Source organism: Aquila chrysaetos, chromosome 13, assembly GCF_900496995.4.
Source record: "Aquila chrysaetos chrysaetos chromosome 13, bAquChr1.4, whole genome shotgun sequence".
Classification (NCBI taxonomy): Eukaryota; Metazoa; Chordata; class Aves; order Accipitriformes; family Accipitridae; genus Aquila; species Aquila chrysaetos.
Window position 1 is genome coordinate 13,784,705 of NC_044016.1, and position 19,466 is coordinate 13,804,170.

Genomic DNA, 19,466 nt, shown 5'->3' on the forward strand with positions numbered 1-19,466 from the left:
ACTAAACGTTCTTAACTAAATAGTTGGCAGGTTAACAGAAAAGGCTGTAAAAAGCTTAGTGTTTCAGTAATATTTTAATATACTTCTTAGTTAATTTTCAAGTTTATTAATACAAAACCATAAAACCAAACAGGTCTGTCAAACTCAGAGCTGTTTGCTCAGTATTTGCTATGGGTTTACATGGTGTCCAAGCCAGTATCGAGTCTCCTCTTCAGATGTGACATGACAGACCACCAGAGGCTGAATTCTCTCTGTTAAAACTGGATGGAAGAACACCCTCGTAAATCTGTTTCTTGTTTGCTTTTGGATAACATGCCATGTCAGTGGGCAAAATGTTCATCTGCTGCTGCCACATCTGCCAAGCGCAGCAATGTATTTCAAAGCACTGATGTTCATTGACACTACAGAGGCATTTGATCATGATTCAGGGCAACTCTTGTCCGTGTAATTTTTTTAAAATGGAGACAACACAGGTTGGAAAACTGCTTGTAATGTTTGAATGCTCCATTTGTCATTTAGACCTTATTTGGTGCTGATTTATATGCAACTCTACACCCCCGCCCCAGCTAAGCTAACTATACAGTAAATACTGTTATGCATTTTTTGTGATGCACAAAACTCAAGCCTGCCTGCTGTTGACAATTTCCAGAAATCCAGTGCAATCTGAGGATTTATACCCTGTCCATTGGACACTTACTTAAAAAAAGCAGAAGTGAAAGAACTTGCCCAAAAACCATGCCCACAAAGTAAACAGATACTGACTGAAAAACAACATAATGTAAACAGTTACGTATCCTTAAATACAATTAGTAAGCAGTAGTTTAATTGAGGCTATTGTCTTAGTGATAAATCTGAAATCATTAAAATTTGGAAAACAAATATTCTGTTAATTTATATAAAATATTTTGTGTTGTAGATGGCACCTTACTTGCAGTTGGATCCCATGACAACTTTATTTACCTCTACGTAGTAACAGAAAATGGAAGAAAGTATAGCAGATACGGAAAATGCACTGTAAGTTTTGGAGCAAATATAATCAGCAGTTCTTGCATTTTGATGTTATACATACACCAAGATGTTAAGCAGTGGAACTCTCCGCAGTGATGCTTTTCCTTTTTTAGTTTTGCTTATATGTTTTATGGGGGTTTTTTCAGCATTTGATTGATTTTAAACTTCGGTCTGATGGGAACTGCAACCGTTAGTGTTAGGTGAACACTTTTGCATCGAATATGGCTAATTTCTCAGACTATTGACTTTCTTTGAAATGGGAAATTAGTAGTAAGATGGAGAAATGCCTTGTACCTATATGCTGAAACTCTTGGGGAAAATATTACACTTGTGTGTGGGTATTTTCCCCTTATTGGTAAAGTACTCGTTGGACTAACATAACATTAGGTGGTGGAATTTCTTTAGAATATGTGATTTTGGAGGTTGCAAATATGCACTATTTTCAGCTGTAATTGTTACTACAAAATTTGGAATTGGGGGCTACGTTAACAATAAATTTCTGGCCCAGGGTAAATAAATCTAAGTGTAGCACAAGCAGTGGAGTTTATATTAGTCCTTATATGAGGTTGTCCCAGTGTTTAGTTAGATGTCTAACATCCTGGCCTTAAGTTCAGCTATCTCTTTAGGTTAGTAGGAATATTTACATAAAGAACATCGGAACCTTAATGGGATTTGCAAATGATATCATGAGAATAGGTTCACATTTGAAATGTGAAATGTTTTTTTTAAGGAGTGCATCCCCTGCTCAAAACACTTTTCATATGTTTGTCACCAATTGCATTTAGTTTTAAAAATAAGAAAACTCCTAAAGCTGCTGTGTTAATTTGAAAATGGGAGGTAAGGGGACCATAAGGCTAACTTGTGGGAGTTTGGGGCTGGTTGTTTTTTTTTTTTTTTCCCCTACAACCTTTGATGCAAGACTTGCAGTGGAAACTTTTAGGGGGAAAATAAACAGGCATTAGCCAGTCCTTTAGTGACATGTATGATGTCTTTGAGAGATTTCTCAATCATTTTTGATTTGGCTGAGGATGCCCCACACTGCTAGCGCATGGGGTTCCAGAGCAGCCTGTGTCCAGCTGCTGCCAGGGGCACAGGGCTGCAGGGGTGGTCAGCAGCTGTGGGTTTGCCCCATACCTACAGTGTGCAGGCTGGCAGGGAGGGCTCGGCGCTGGCATGGGATGCAGCTGGGAGGGAAGGCTGTTGGGTATGCTGGGGACTCCTCAATGGCAGGGTTGCGGTGCAGGGTGGGCCAGGGCATCCTACAGCCCCTAAGCAGGGTGGTGACGGGCTTAGCCGATAGCACAACAGTCGTGAGACAAGAAATCAGGTCTGCAGCCTTCCCAGGGAGCTCAGGCAGTGGGGAACGGGCTGAGCCTACAGGTGGGTCAGACTGGGAGCCCAGTGGGGCTGGTGGGGATGGCAGCAGATGGCTGCACCTCAGTACAGCATTTCACGCCATCACTTACTTTTTAATCATAAAAGATAAAATCACTCAGAGATGGCTAATCTTAACACACGTAATATTTAGCTTGCTATGTACTTCAAGGTCTCTGTGAGCTCTTTGAAGATGTATGAGATCATTTATTTCTGTATATCATATGTATTATGTATCAGGAGAGAGCATGTTGTAATTTAAACCAGCATCTGTATGTCTGTCTCTCTGCCTTGGCAGGAAAGGGGTTTGTAAAAATAGGGATGGGAGAAATGAGCATTGTTATACTCCGGCAGAAGCGTTAAGGCTTCAAAGCAGATTTCTGTTAACCAATTTTTTCAGTCCGAGTGTCTGTGTGTAGAGGCCAAAATTAGCAACCTGGTTTCTGTCAGGGCTGAGCTCCCCTGACCCTTCCAGCTTGCGCAGAAGGCAGCAGCATGTTAGCTGACTGGAGCGTGCTGCGAGGCTGCCGATCCGGTTTCATGTGCCCTGCACCTCCCCTCTGCTGCCTGCCAGCATGCTGGCGGGTCGATACCAGCTTGATACTAAGCAGGGAGACACCCAGGCATGCTCGGGACCCAGAGCACTCTCCTGGCCGGTGCTTAGGTGCTGGCACTGCGTCCTTCTGGCGTTCTTGTGTCATTCAGTAGCCTCGCGGATGACCTCCAAGTAGTATGACTCAGTCCTCCTGGTAGTCAACTTCTAGTTGTTTCTTCCAACTTGAATAAATTATTTGAATACTTTCAGAAGGATTTTTATCTACTGAACCAGCATCAGCTTGTGCATAAGGGCTGTATGCCCACTGTTACATTTAAATCCCCTTTCAGTCACGACCAGGCTTTCTGCTGCTGCCAGAGAGGCGAGTCTCTGACCTGTGAACGTGTTTCCACAATGAGGGATGGTGTTGGTTGTGATCAGAAAGAATTTCAGATGAGCTGAAACAACCGTTTCGACTAGTGCAGCTGTTTTTTGAGGGCTCCAGCAATGCAGACAGCAATGTGAAGGTATGGGCTGGGGTATGAACTTCCAGCATGTCAGCAGCTCCAGGGTAGCTGGCGCTGTCTCTGTTTGCCTTACATCAGAGATATCTGTTAGCAAAAGAGAAGTGTTGTGCATTTACCGAGGGGGCTGTGGGGTGAAAGTCACACAGGCAGCCACCCTGAAGTATTTGATCCACTGGACTTAACCTGAAATAATTAGCGTGCCAATCCTATAGGCTGTGGGTATTTGTACCCTTGCACCACTTAAATCTGAAACAGATGAACATTGCCAATGAAGGAGAGGGTTTCCATTTAGTTAGATAGTTTTATTAGCCAGTGATAATATGAGTAATTATGTTCATTGTATATAAAGGTACAGAAAAGGAGAGAGTAAAATGTTGCCCTATCAGTGGGCAGCTACCAAAGAAAGATTTTAATAGAAAATGGGATCATCCTATTGAAAATACTACGACAGTGTTTTGTTCCAGTTCATCGTTCAGTGATCGCTTGCCCGAAGGGATTTTGCGGCATGGAGCCCCCTGGCCAATTGCTTTGTTCCCTCCCCCGATGCCCCCAGGAATTTTAACAGCTGCCAAATGTCTGGCAGGATTTAGTAAATGACTGACCAATTCTTTTCCATGTTGGAATTCGTTTGCAAATTTGAAGACTTGGAAAATAAGGGGGGGAGACAAAATCCTAGCCAACTGCACTTTTTGTTTTGTTTTGTTTCCCAAAATACCAGGTTTGCATGTTGATATCATATATCCCATCCATGACTGCAAAGCAGTTATGTCAATACACAGTTCCTCTGCTTGAGGCAGAGACTAGTTCATAAGTAAATAAATCTTAAAGGCTAGCTTTTCTCCTAAATGTTTATGCAGTCTCTCACAGAGGACCTGGGGAGACAGACATGGCGTATTTCTACATGTAATTCTGGAAGCAATCAGCACCTCTTAGAGTTCTCTATAGAGGGAGTTGGTGTGGTGGGTGGTGCGGCAGCCAGTGCAGCGCTCCAGTATGGCCCTGGCACGGTGGGTGCAGGCTGAGCCAAGAGACCTTGTGGCGGGGCTGAGGGATGCCATCTTCGTAATGCCCACTGAGAGAGGGAGGTGAATTGGCATCTGTCAGTCAAGAAAGTGGTGTTTTGTTGCCTGGCAGAATGACTAGGAAGGGGAGAAAATGGATGGTCTTACAAGGGGAAGAGGAGCAGTAAGAAGAAATGGAAGGGTGGAGGAAGAACAGAGTGACATGGACGTCACTTATTAATTTCCTAGCCTTTCCTCTACAGAGAAATAATTTATTCCTACCTTATACAAATGTGTGGCTTCTCTGGAGCCTCTCATAGCTTTATTATTACTAGTATTATTCTTATTACTACCAACAAAAAAGTTCATGCACAGGAAAAATATTCTGACCAGCTGCATTTAGCTTCTCCCTCGAAAACAAAGGTGGGTGTTTAGCCCTCAGTGTGCTCTTGATGGTGATAGCTAAGCAATTGGACCAAAGTGTTTTGATTCTTATATAGATGACCCTGTGCCTAAAGGGAAAACTTCTTTCAAAGTTGGCACTAACATGCATGCAGTGTAAGAAGCACAGCAGAAACTTTCAAAAAGCTTACTAGGGTATTCTTGTAACACCAGTCCTTGATCTTGGAGTTTTAAATGGTGGTTGTTAACTGAGGTATCCTAAGTTTTTAGGATGAGCAAAGGTTATTTGAATGTGCGTGCATTTAATGGAAATTATTTTGAATGGATAGAGAAATAAAATAGAGTCCTATCTGTCACTTTTCTGTTGGGATCTAAAAATGATCCTGTGCAAGTTACTTGCCTTTCTCAATTAGTAGCAATGTGAGTTTATCCATATTTTAGCAACGTACCTTCTAGGAATAAATCATTCTGGGGTCTAAGAGGGACACGGTTTACAAGTGAAGAATCCACCATGCGGTGGGAGAGGCACGATGCCCAGCCTGCATTTGTTTAGCAAGTGTGGCACTGTGGAGTAAGGAGCCTTTAAAGGAGCACAAGTGAATTGCGGCAGACCTGGGGTGGGTGGAGAGGTGCTTTTTTGCTGTTAGCTGTCACATCTGTAGGTGCAACTTCTGCTTGTGTTTGAATTAAAAGTAAGCGTTTCACATTGGTATTACTGCATTCTTCTCCAGGGACATTCCAGCTATATTACACACCTTGACTGGTCCCCGGACAACAAGTATATAATGTCAAACTCAGGAGACTATGAAATACTATACTGTAAGTATGAAATTAGATACACTGGAAACAGAAGTATGTATTAGCTGTCAGAAAATTTAGAAGAGTGTGTTTGATCAGGACTGTACAAAATGCTTACTGACAAAGGAACCAATTTGAACTCGTGTAACCTGATATTTTGATGTTATTCAGAGCTGTGTATTACCTAATGGCAATGCCAAATATAGCTTACTTCTTTACAAGGTCATAAATCAGTTTAACAGCACAGAATTTACAGAACAAGTGGTGCTATGTTTTGATGTTGGCCCAAAGTTCTGTAGATTGAAAATAATATATACAGTTGTCTAATTAGTGTCAACAGTACCAGTTGTTTTCAGGGAATAAAATCAGTGGGTCTGTGCCACTGTTCTGCTCTGGGGTTTCTTTTTTTAAACTTTATCTTGGCTGGTGGTGTTGAAAACTAAGCAAAGCAATAATACTACTTTAATGAGTTAGTGGTAATAATGGTTTTGTGTTTGTCTTTTTTTAATATGTGAAAATACGAATTTAATATATAGTGATTATGTCAAAAGTTCAACTTGCATAGTGCATATCAGTCTGTTTTTAAATACTTTTTTGTATTCTTGTCTTCCTGTAGCTTTAACTAGATCCAAGAGGATTGTAGTTCTGCTCCTGTACAGGCAAGAAGAGCCAACAGTTTAAATATCTGTCACCTTAACATGTTTTTTCTGCCTGTCACAACTTAGGTTTCAAACCTGGATAGTGCAATATCTCAATCTACCAAAAGGAAATGTTGGTGCTTATAATTGCCTGTATAGGGAAGCAAAGAGCTGTGACCCATTAGTACTGGGCTGGTGTATTGAAAGATGGACAATCTTTCCTTTCCTAGTTTGAAGTTGAAAAGCAGTCTAAGGCTCCTCTGGCAATAGTTGCTCACTGTTTTAAAAGCAGAGCTTCCTGAATGATTGATTGAATTTTAACACATCAGTGAAGCTGGTAGGAAGGAGAAATTATTCTATTACAGACTGTATTAAAGCATTTTGTAGAGTAGGTGGCAGGGGACCCAAGCTGCAGGGAAGTGTTTTTGAGGTATGCTGATCTAAAGAGGGAAATCAGAGGTAAATGTGACTCTTAAATACCAAGCGAAGCTTCGAGTATCTGGAATTTGATGAAAATACTGGTCTGTCTTTGCCTCTACAATGGGATTCCAGATGGGTTTTAAGATTTATTTATTTACTGTCTTAGCACCTTCAAAGGGCACATATGTAAATATAATTTTAGATGGCATAACTCATCGTTCACTTTTTTTACAGGGGACATTCCAAGTGGCTGTAAGCTAATCAGGAATCGTTCTGACTGTAAGGATATAGATTGGACGACATACACTTGTGTGCTAGGCTTCCAGGTATTTGGTAAGCACCATTTAACTTGCTTTTAAGCTATTCAGGCTGTGCTTTTGTGTTTTATTTTGCTTCAATTTGTCATTAGAAATACGCTGTTAACAATTACTGAGGATGGTGCTGAGATGACAGACCAAAGAGACTGACCGCAGTACTTGTTTGTGATACAGAGCACTGGATGCTCTATAGACAACGTAAAATTGATTTCTGTTTCGTCTTGAAGTTTGGGATTTGATTTTTCTGCTGTCATTTTAGGCTACCAATTTTGGAGGTCCTGAAGCAAAAAGCTGATATTTTAAAGTGCTCATATGGCACATGTGCATTCTCCTTTGCTCACCTTGTTTTGGGATAGGAACAAGACTATGTGAGTGTAGGTTATACTTCATGACTTAAAATCACGACAGCACTTTGATACCTGTAGTCAAAGGTGAATAATATGCACTGCTTCTGAAGAGTAAAAATGCTTTAAAGATTAAACAGATTCTTTACCTAGTAGTTTATTTTTAAAATGTACAGAAAAATGTACAAAGCTGCAGATCTGATTTTAATAGTGCAGTTTGAGACTGTGGCCAGACAGTTCAAAGTGCTTTTGCTGAAGGCAGCTCTGTTGGCCATAAATGAGGAGCCCCTCTGTGAGGGGTTGAAAAGTATGGCTCGGCCTGTCAGTGTTGTAAGACCAAGTTGTGCGAGCAGGATGCTGCATGTCTCACTTCTGCTGAGATTAGATACCTCTGTCCTTCATGTTGTTGGAAACATCAAAAGCAGGTAAATCAGCACTTTCTTCAGAGGTGAGGGTTAGGTCTACAATCTTTTCTTCACAGCTACTAGGAGTTCAACTTTGAATATCAGTTTATATGCAGGGTAATAAAAAATCAGTCAAGTCTGAGTGCTTCTGTAGCTTCTGACACCTATCCGTGCATATTTTAGGACTGTCATGTGCTTAATAAGCAATTAGCCTTAATTGATTGCAGTTGATCTGTGGGCTAACACTGACACTGTGTGGCATATTGGTTGGGTGGAGGGCATTTGGTGCTTTATAACCAGGCTTGATTTCCTTTGTGGGTACCAAAGATCTGAGGCAGAGCAGGAAAAATAAAGGGGTCAGAGAAGGAAGCTGACTGGTTGATAAACTGCATAAATATTTTTGAGTTTTTTGGAGCTTGAGGTAGGTAGCAGAAACAGGAGCATGCTGTTTCTGGAGCTCAATACTGTTGCGTATTGCTAGTTTGATGAAAATATTGACTCTCATTAGCCTGAGAACTGTGAACTGGGTTGTGTACATGTTTGTTTTTATTCAGTCTGTCTGGGTGAAGTAGAGACTGGATGGCTGTTTCCTCCTGATGCTCTGTGCGTGTAAGCCTAGGCTGACAAGGAATTGGTCCACAGCAGTCATTTCCTCAGTGTCTTTGCTACTGCGACTGAAATAATAGTGCAACACAAATGCCTTTTTTAAAATGGAGTATCAGAAGATTCAGGAGATGCTAGAGAAAGTGAAAAGCAAAACTCTGATGCTAATATGATGTCTTTCTCCAGGAGCAATGAAAACACTTTGTAAGGACTGAATATTCCTTCTGGAATAGCCTTGGAGCTGAAGGCATTTTACATTTTATGCAGAGTACTTAAATGTACCAGAAAGGTGGAGGTAGCAGACGGTGGCTCTGTTGCTACTGAACTTCATTTGGTAGTAGAGCAGGCAGAATAAGGGGAGCAGCTCCCTGAATTCCAGCGCTTTCCCAGAAGTGTCCTTTACTCGTGACCTAAGGAGATGAGGTGTGGGAGTGCAGAGTTTGGTTTCACATCTAGACCATTGGCTTTGTCTTTTTAACAGCTGTTGGATAGAAGTGGCTGGGGCCAGGCTGGAGATGAGCAGCTCCCATAATGACTGTTTTGAGAAGCCTTTTTACTTTTTGTTTTTAAAAAGTGGATGTCTGTTGATCCTCTTGGCATTCCCTTTTGGATTAATACAAACTTTAACCACTCTGGGTTAAGTTTAATTAGTCTCAAAAGCTCTCAAAATCTTCAGTGTGCCAGAGGACCTGGGAATGAAGTAGATAAAGCAGATTGTGTGATGTTATTCTGGGGCAGAACAGAATATATTTAAACTTCCTAGCCAAGATTCATCCTGCCTTGATTTTATATTGTCTGGTAGTCTGACACCCTTTGCAGAATCTTAAAATTATGGCTAGGTCTCAGACAAAGGCAAGTATTTTCCCATTAAATCAGACAGTGCATCTAAGCCAATCTAGCAGATACTTGCTGCCCAAAGAAGTCTGGCTTTGACCTGAGGGTGAGCTGGCTCAGGGATTCAAACAAGCCGGGGGCTGCTCACTTTAATGTTCAGGAGAGAGGGTTAAGTTTATGGGATTTGGGCTTTGGGGGTATGTGTTTTACTAATTTAGCTCTGTGGATAGTGCGTCCGTAGGCTCAGGCATTGCACTGTTGTCAGCAGAAGAAAGAGGATAGAAATGCATGGTTCAGATGAGAATAGCATCGCTCCTTTTTGGCAGTTGATATTACTATATTGGCTCAGCACTATCATCAGTCTGCACTCCGAGCACTTGGAAGTCACTCTCTCATTTACTGCACATTTCCCACACTTTCGTCTGAGCAGATTCTTTTGAGAGGCTTACCGCTGGCTAGCAGAATTTATTAAAATTGAAGTGCTGCTGTTGTGCCTAATAACAAAGTCCTATTATTTTCTATTTTTTGCTATTTTTACAGTTATTAAGAACTAAGAATTTGGTCATATTAATGTCTTGGTTTTTCCATGTTTGCCTGATGCATCAAAAGCAAATCCTGCTGTCTTACGACAACAGGTTGTCTTGCCTTTCGAGCTGCTAAAGAAATTTGTGAACACAAAAGATGTTCAGTAAGAGATGCAATCTTGAATATTAGTCTTTTTAATCTTAAATTAAAAAGAAGAGGAGATAGCATAGCTGTTTGGCATAGTCTGCCTAACGTGGTAGCTGAAACTTCAGGAAACTGATTTGAAGTTCATTTATTACTCCCACCTGATGACCGTATTTTATACATAGAATGTAGGAGAAAGTAAAATTCATTCATTTTGAGCTACTTGAAAATTCTTAAGTAGTATATATTTTTCAGATTAATTTCATTGATGTGAGAGCGCTAAAATGTTTCTGAATACTTTCCTTAGCATTTCATATCTTTATTCAGTAAATTACCTACAGTGTAGCTTTTTGGCATTGTAACAAGCTTAACAAGCTGCCTTTGTTATTCTTCAGAGAAAATAAAGTTCTTACTCCACCCACTGAAGAATGGAAAAAACCCAACTTTAAAGTTAAATGCTATTTGCCATTTTGCTTATAAACAAGAAGAGATAGTGTGGGAGTTTGAAAAAGATAAGGCGATTCTAAGTTGGTGTTTTGTGCTATATAGAATAGTAGACAGCACATGTGTTTTATTTTACCAAAGTCAGTGATTGTAACAGAGGAAGAAGATATTTTCCTATCTGATAATGAACATCCCTCTCACTCCATCAGACACACAGTTTTTCAGGGTCGGGGGTGAAATTTAAGGGGGGGGAAATTCCTCCTAACTCCTGAACTAATCAGAAACCCAAGTCTGAGCTGTAAAAATATGGTACCTTTGGCATAAATTAGCATCTTATAACCCCTTGCTTACCTTTTGTTCAGCTTTTCTTGCAGATGTGAATCATCAGTTTTGTTATGGGAATCTCTAGGGTCTTTGTTTTTTAATAAAAATAGAGCCTCCCCCTCCCCAATTTGTTCAGTGCTTTTTATCCAGGCAATGTTGTTATTCTTTTGTCTAGACATATCTGTGTCACTTTTTTCACTTAAAAACATATTGAATTGTACTTAAGCACTTGACAGCACTTACATCTATGAGACTCATACAGGCTGGGTTTCTGTGCAAAATATCATAAATCAGTTGCCTCCTTTGAATCATTCAAATACTAAGATTTAAAATAAAACCAAAAGAAATCTCTGCATAATGTATGGTACCTGGTCTTGTTCCATGTTTCAGCATGAGTCTTGCTTTCAAAACATTTCTGCATGAATGAAAGTGTTAAATTAAGAGTTGCCAGTTTTAGCAGCAAACTTAATCTTAAGATAAGCTTTAAACAATACAGGTTTTGAACAGGAAACATATATTAAGCCTGAGAGGTTATCCTGGCTGAGGCTGAGGGTTTGGGGGAACGGGGTGGAGGAGCACCATTAGGCTAGCAAAATATTAATGACGTTTAATGTAACACATATTCCATTTTCCAGTTGAATGTCTGTCTTACCTTTTGTTAAGCTTGCCTTTTCTCACAGCTTTATAGATCTTGTTTTTGTTTATGGATTGTCTTTCAATTTGTTTCTAAAACTACCATCACTAAATATCTGCTCTACTCTCTCCTAGGAGTTTGGCCCGAAGGATCAGATGGGACAGACATAAATGCCCTTGTCAGATCCCATAACCGAAAAGTGATAGCAGTTGCTGATGATTTTTGTAAGGTCCATCTCTTTCAGTATCCCTGTTCCAAGCCAAAGGTAAGTCTAGACCAGTCTAGTCTATGTGCTTGTTTGCATTGCATGAAGCTTTACTTGCCAGACACCTGCTTCCAGCTTGGTTGTTTGGAACCTGGCAGCCAAACAGCTCATTTATGTCTGAGAACAGTGCTAGAGACAAAAGCGTGGTTTTCCCCATTAAGTTTATATATAAAATAGAAAATATAAAATAATACAAAATAATATACCTAAAAGCAAAGTGGCAATAGTTCTCCTTAAGTTCTGGAGCAGAGGCTTGACACTTTCTGTTCGTTGGCCTTGGTGTTAGGTCCATTACTTTTTGCATAAAGATCTAAATCTGTCCCAAGTTACACGCCTTAAGAAGAAAGGATGTATTGTGGAGGGGGAACCTAATATAAATACAGTTTTTTACTCTTATGTGAGTAAAGAGCTCTCTCGAGGGGCTAAGGAAAAATAGTAGTAGTTTTAGATTTTGGTATCGTATGCTCTTCTAGTCAAGCATGTGATTTGTCTTTCTGCTTGTTTTCAATAGGCTCCAAGTCACAAATACAGCGCTCACAGTAGTCATGTGACAAATGTCAGCTTCACCCATAGCGATGGCCACTTGATTTCAACTGGAGGGAAAGACATGAGTATTATTCAATGGAAACTTGTGGAGAAAGTTACTCTACCACAAAATGACATTGTTGTAGACATCGGTGCAACCAAAGTGCCCATCTCTGCCAGTGAAAATGCTGTACAGTCTCCTGCACCTCTCCCACAGCCTTTTAACGAAATGAACCAAAACGAAACTGTAACTGGCAGCTCTCCGGCTTCTTTGGAGAGCAACTTGGAGCAGTCTGCGGAGGCCAGCGAAGAGCAGAGTGAGGAGCAAAGCGAGGGGAGCAGTCTGGATCCTGCCGAGCCAGGCTATGAGGAGCCCTCCAATGAGATGAGCGAGGAGCACAGCGAATCCACGGTCACTGAAGAGCAGCAAGATAACTCACCGGTGTCTTAATGCTCCCAGCTCAGGCGGTTGTTGTTTTCCCTTGGTGTGCGTGCTTTCATTACAGGGTGAGGGTTCAAATAGGGAAAAGTAGCTGAGATTCATGACCACTCCAGCTTTTGAGTTTCAGTGAGATTTTTAGTCTGAGCTTCAGTTCAATGTGTGGAACCAACCTGAGGGCCTGGCTTGATGGTCTGTGTCAAGATCTGGTCACGGTTAGTAGTGGACATTACCATAGATCCATTTCAGTTCTGAAATCGCTGTCAGGAAGTGGCATGAAATGTATACTGGAAAAAAGGTTAGCTCTGAGAATTAGCTGAAGTAGACCACCTTAACTATGTGAAAGTGCTTTCTGAAAGAACTAAGTTGATGGGAAGCACTGAGCTGTTCCAGCTGGGGAGTACTGTGCTGCTTTTTCCAGGTGCGAAGACAAACAAAACAAAAAAACAACCAAAAAGCTCTTTGTAGGGCTGTTTTCCTTTTTTTTTTCTTAATGAGAAAAATAGAGGAGAAACAATGTAATGATGCCACGTGCATGGCGATGCCTTCTTGATCTAACATATATGCAATTTTCTAACACTACTAATTCCTAGTGGAGTCTGGATGTGTTCGCAGTTGGTCTGCTCTGGGTGCTGCTAGTTCTAAGGCAAATCCTGTCAAGGAACGGTGTCGGCTGTTCCATTTTCACAGACTGTTTAGTATCAGACTAACCAAATACTGGCGTGTTTCACTTTTCATGACCTGAAAGTTGATTTAAACTGTAAGATGTAATTGTCTCTTCAAAGAATTGCTTGCCTAGAGAGATTGAAACTTTAAGAAAGTTTTTACAGTGACTTTGATGTGAACAGCAGAGGAAGCATGGCAAGAACACAGAAGTCAGACAGGCTCCGAAGTTAAACTTTAACCTTTCAAGCAGAACTTGCTCCATCCCTAGTAGGAGAAATATAAATACAGTTAACTTAAATTATTAAATTGGTGCTTAGGATTAGTATATTAAGTTGATAATTTTTTCTTCTGAATTTTTAGAGGTAACTCTAAGAATCATTAAACTGCAATCTCTACCCACCCCCACCAGCTCCTTTAGCAGTTGTGATATAAGCATACAGCAATTTAGATGATGATGTGATTTTTTTTTTTTTTTTTTTCCCCTAGACTTGCTGATCTATTGTTTTTGTGATTTTTGTTTCCACCCCTCCCTGGGTTGCTCTAAGCCATGCAGCTTTCATGTGGCTCTACCTGGCCAGTTACAGGATATCTTGGCATTTGTTATGCATTTGGAAAGTACTTTTTTTACAAAGTTTGTCAGATAGCTACATTTTTTTCTTAAGTGCATACATTTCCTACTTTAAAAAGATATAGATTTACTGACAGATATCCATTTCCTATGTACTTGTTCATATTTTGATTACATAGAATTTTCTTTTTTAACTTGCTGCATTGTGCTGGTATTTTAGTTCTTAGTTAGAATATCATGTTTAGAAACTTTGGATGAGTTCATAAGTCTTAATTGTGCAAGCGTTTACGTGATTGTGCCATTCCAAAGTGCATCAAAACTGTCATTCCCTTACTAGTATCTTCTCAGGAGAAATGCTACAGATCAGGTATTTAGTCATCATTTGGAAAGATAAAAACAAATGGACTCCCAAAGGACATTTAGAACATTTATATATAAAATATATAAATATATATATATACACACATATATATATAAAAAAATATCCTCTTGTTTACAACAGTTCCAGAAAACCTCAAAGTAGTTCCCTTCAGATGGAGGGGGATATGAATTCCAAGCAACCCATCTGTTTAAACTGTGCTCTGTACATAGAGTTTTACTGGAGAGCTCTAGTATGCCTGACTTGCAAATTTGCCAAAAAGCAGCAATGGAAGATAAAGGTCAGCTCATCAAAGTTCTTGGTTCCAAATGAGGAATATGCTGTAGTTTTAGAAAATAATCATAACAAAGGAGAAAGGATTTTAGAGTTAATGAGGCACAGAGCTCTCTCTGTCATTTTTATGAACTCCACATAAACAACACTTTTTTTTTTTTTTTTTTTTTTTTGGAACATCTGTCACCTGGGGTTGCCATGTAAAGTGAGAGTTATAGTTGTGATATTCTTGTGTTTGTAGTTCAGAAGACTCTACTAATATGCAAAAAGCCTTACAGCTTTCAATTGCTGGCAACTACTGTTTAACAAATAATTAAATCTGTGATAATGGATGGAAATGGGTGGGATTATGTAACTGTAGATGTTTTAGAAAAATAATTGTGAATGAATTATGACTAAGAGTGTTTCATGTGAAGATGTTTGAGCCATTTCTATCTATCATGCATTCCTGTCTCAAGGCAGAAAATTTTGAAGATTAAACAAAAAAATAAAATCATCAAAATAATATATCGCAGTGTCTTTCTCCATATCTCTTCTGGTTTCTTCTGTATATAAAGTGGATGCTGTGATGACAGTTGCAATGTCTGGGTCTATGATTTTGGAAGAACGTTTTTGACTTGTGCTTTTTTTTTGATAACCTCCCAGACTGCCTAAAAATAAGCTGATCTTCATCAATAATGCTGGCACTCCTAAATGTTGGTCTTGTCATAAACATACAAAAGTAAACATTTCCCTTTTTCATTTTTGATTAATAGCCTACTAGCATTATCTTGCTGTAGCTAATTGATGGGCAGCAGGGGATTACAAATAGGTATTTGTCCTGATGCAAAATGCAGTCTACCTTCCAGGGTTCCGCCAGAAGCTTTCTTCTGGAAGTCATGCGAAAAAAGTACAAGCTTATTTTGGATGTAACATGTTAAATACCATGATGCTTCTACATTCCTGATAGTCTCTGTCCAATTGCAGTTGCAGAAGGTCACAGTATGCTTAATACATTCCTTATGAAAGATTCTCAGTCTTTTAAAAGACTTTGAATCATCTCCATTTCTTGCAGCTGGTTTCTGTCCTTCACAAAAGGGGAGGGTGAGGTAGAGAAGAGACCTGCAAGATAGACAAATACCTCATGTTTATCCTCACTTAAAAAAAAAAAAAAAAAAAAAAAAAAAAGCCAGCAAAAATCCATCATTGCCACCCCCTGAGGTTGACTGGAAACCTCAGTGACTCTTCCGCCAAATTGTCAAGAGAATGCTGCTGTTCTAACTTGAGCAACAGGCAGATGTCTTGAGGTCATGCTGTGCTCTTTCCAGCACACCCACAACATCATGTACCACTTTGCCATGGGGGCAGCTGTGCAGTGGTGTGCTTTTCTAGGCTCTGCTCCCTTTCTCTTGAAATTCAGCTCAAGGCTTTTGCCACCTCTTCTCCTGGGATGCTGGGTAAGGCAGGAATCTTCCTGAAGAGTAGGTAAGCTGGTCTTCTGTGAGCCTCCCTCAGGGTGGAGACGGGATGGGGCTCGTAAGTGCCCACTCTTACTTGGGACAGCAGCATCTGCTGCTGCAGTGATGGTATTTGTCCTGTGGAGCTGAAGTTCAGGGTGGAAGCTCCACTGAAGGCATAAAACTACAACAGCATCCTGTTTTACATGATTGAAAATCTAAATTCGAAATCTGCATTAAAATTTTCATTTAGGTTGCATAGTAAAATACTTGAATGTTACGAAATGCCAAGTTTATGGATTCTTGCAGTATGCGTCCGTATTGGGTGCAAGTCATGCAAAGTGATATTAATTGGGTTTTACATAGAAAGGGCACTTTTAAGGATATGACCACATACTTTGGTTTGGTTTTTTTCCCCTGTAGAACTTCCAGGATAGATGAGGAAGAGGCTGGGGATGTGGATGGGTAATGATGAACCAAGAATTTCTTAGGTTTGATCTTCCTATAATTCTCATTATAAATAACAAGTACTAGTTTTTGCATATGATGCATGTCAAGTTCCAGCCTCTTACTTTTTTTAATCATCCCTAGAATACATAAATTCTGGCTCTGTCTCTCAAAATAAGGCAAAAATTAAATTTTGATTGTTATATTGATTACACTGAACAGTATGTTGTATTTCTACTTTCTGCTTCACCACATAAGGTGTGTTAGACCGCCTTATATTTCCTTCAGTTCAGTGCAGTATTTCAGTTGAACCAGCATAAAATTAAGTAGAATGTCCTTGTGAAATTTAAGCTTGGCCGAGCCAAACAAGCAACAAATATTCCTTTCTGCTGCTTCATGCCAATAAAATGTTGGTTCCTGGCAATGAAAGGATTAACACTACATGAGACGGATTTTACTTGCACGATACTTGTGCTGCTTGTCTGCTTTCCTCCTGAACAAGCCCGAGCCCATTGCCTAATCTTTATTTCTGACAGATGTTTTCTGTACTAATTCTTTAATCAACTGAGAATGAAAAACTGCTTACAGTAGGATTATACAATTTAGAAGACTGGGCAGTGTACACATTTTAATGTATTTAATGTGCATGGTGTGTCTTTGTGTGCATACACATGTATACAAGCATGAAAGAGAGACGGCTGCTCGAGGCCTTTTGTTTGTTTGTTTGAAAGAGAAATGTGGATGACTTCACACCGCAGTGAATTAAGAAGGTTTAGGAGCACAGGGGAAAAAAAGTGTTCCCAGCAGGATGGCAAGGCAAGAGGACTGGTTTCAGGCAAGAGGACTGGTTTCAGGCAAGAGGACTGGGAGAGGAGGCACAGTGGTGGGATGGTGGTTGTACCAGAGCTGTCTTTCCTATGATGGGTCCCCAGTACCGTCCTGTGCAGGTCCGGCTGTCCCCCTCCGTCCGGATGGACTAAGCTGAAGCTCCTGACACATCTAAAGGTTAAAGTCCGCTAAGCGATATTTCACAAATGCAGGATGCTTTCAGTTAAACGAAAAGCCACTTCAGAGGTCTGCTAACCTCGTTACCTTAAACTTGCTTAGTTACCTTGAACTGAGCACAGACCTCAGATTCCTCTTTCTAAAGGGGAAAACTTGAAGTGGAGAAGCTCGGCTGCCTCCTGGCACAGCTGAGCGTGTTACGGGAGGGCTGTGGGGAAGGAGGGATGAAATGCCCCGTTAAGAATATACTCCAGTGGATGGACTCTGGTTGCCATTGAAAAAAGAAGAAAAAACAAAACAAAAACACCCCCCCTCCTGATACTGTACTTATGACTAAACTGATTTTAAGGGAAGAAGGGGAGATTATGAATGGATAATTTAAAAAAAAAAAAAAAGAAGAAATTAACTCTTTTCCCTACCCCACACCCAAAATGGACCTCTGTTAGGTTTTGTCCGTATGCTAAAACCTAGAAGAGCTTTCACTTCTGTTAGATGTACTGGGTAGTTACAGGGAGGTTTTGAGAAAGAGCAAGTTTATGGAGATTTTGGCTGGGTCTTATTTTTAACAATTCTAGAAAACAGTTTTCTTCCAAAAAGTTTTACTAACAAACAAAAATCTGGAAAGTCTACATGTTCAAGGAATATGTCTGTCCTCGCGATTTAAGTGGTGGGTTTTACAGCCCAATATAGTCTTCAGAAGGGGACTGTACTTCTGGGCATTTCCCAGCTCTCACCAGACAAGTGATCTCCAGCAGAGTCAGCAAGGTCCGTGCCTTGTTAGCAGCTTCTGCTGCGTACCTCTGCATATGTCATGTTATTTTGCTCTCAGATAACCACCACGCTTTGTTGGTTCTTTGAGACAGCTGTAAAAAACCACTTTCTGTAAATTCTTACAGACTGAGTTACAATCAATTCCATTGTCCCAGCTTTATTTTTTGATAAAGTGCCTTTAAGTTACTGTTTCTAGAACATGCCTTTGTATGGTGAGCCAGATAAGTGCTCCAGATAGCTGTTGAGATATTCTGTTCCCTATTGTGAGATATTTCAGCAATTCAATGTTTCTGTCATGCATCGTTTGTTTTGCCAATCCACCTTGGTCTCAATCCTCCTTGACACACAGCACGGTCTTTGTCCTGTGTACATCACTGCCCTCCCAGGATAAAAGCAAGAGGTGACATTTGCTTTTAATGCTGCTTCAGAGTTTATTTCAGCTTCCTTTAAATACGCTGTCTTGTCATTCCAGTTAGTGTCTGTGTGTGACCCTTTTTTCCCCTCCCACAGAAAAGAGCAGTCCTTGCTCTGGCAATAGTTTTTCTTTTTAGTCTCCCTTAAGTCCATTCACACTTCTGTGCATCTCTAACTGCATACAGGAAAACCGTAGAGAATGAAAGTCATAAGGTGTCTGCATCAGGCAAGGGATACATCTTCAAACACTATCTAGTATGTAAGTACAAAAATCCCTAGTATTTTGTATTCTATAAAAGAGTGTCTCTGGTGTTGTGTGGACACTGACAGTAGAACTGGGAACTTAGATAGTTTTTTATGTCCTAGGTAAAAGGAACTTGGAACAAACTTCTTGTTACTGCTACATCAGAGAGGCCTGGAGGCTTGCCTCATAGCTCAGGAAAACAAAACAAAACAAAACAAAAAACCAAAAACAAAAAGCCAGCTAAAGCATTTGGCTTTAGCAAGGCACACAAAAAAGAGTTTTCAATTTGACAGCGGAAGAAGAGGGAGCAAACAGCTAGGTAGTGTTGTGTGTACAGAGGAGGTAACTGTATGCCAAACCTCCTCTTACTATATTTCTTCTGGTCCGAAGGTGGGTGTGAGCTGCATCCCTGCTGTGGGTGGGAACTCTCTTTTCTAGTGATGCTGCAGGTTCTACTGTAGGCAGAATTTCTGTGGAAAACCTTGCTTTCAGCATTGCTTTGATTACAAGTTTTCCTTGAAGAATTGGACAATGCAGAATTAAGAGTGGAGAGAGCAGTCAAAACCTTGTCCACACACAGATTTGTCATGAATGTTTAACGTGAAATGGCTGTAGTATAGACAGGGCTTTTGAAAGTATCCCATTTGCCCCAAGTTTGGCAAGTGGCAAATTAAATGTCAATTGAGCGTGTGAGGCTGGGTTTCTTGTGTCAAAAGTTGCAATGCATTTTTTAGATTGATTCATATATCAGGAGGTCT

General features: G+C 40.3%; 1 protein-coding gene across 8 annotated transcripts in view; it reads left to right on the plus strand.

The window, feature by feature from the left end:
- Positions 1-14,898, plus strand: part of EML4 (EMAP like 4) — a 169,379-nt gene extending 154,481 nt beyond the window's left edge. For all 8 annotated transcript variants that reach the window (XM_030035140.2, XM_030035137.2, XM_030035139.2 and 5 more), the window contains 5 exons: positions 917-1,014; positions 5,579-5,666; positions 6,938-7,036; positions 11,411-11,541; positions 12,053-14,898. In XM_030035140.2, coding sequence (XP_029891000.1) covers positions 917-1,014; positions 5,579-5,666; positions 6,938-7,036; positions 11,411-11,541; positions 12,053-12,517 — 881 coding nt within the window. In that variant the 3' untranslated portion in view covers positions 12,518-14,898. The remainder of the gene's footprint in view (positions 1-916; positions 1,015-5,578; positions 5,667-6,937; positions 7,037-11,410; positions 11,542-12,052) is intronic.
- Positions 14,899-19,466: the final 4,568 nt, after the last annotated feature.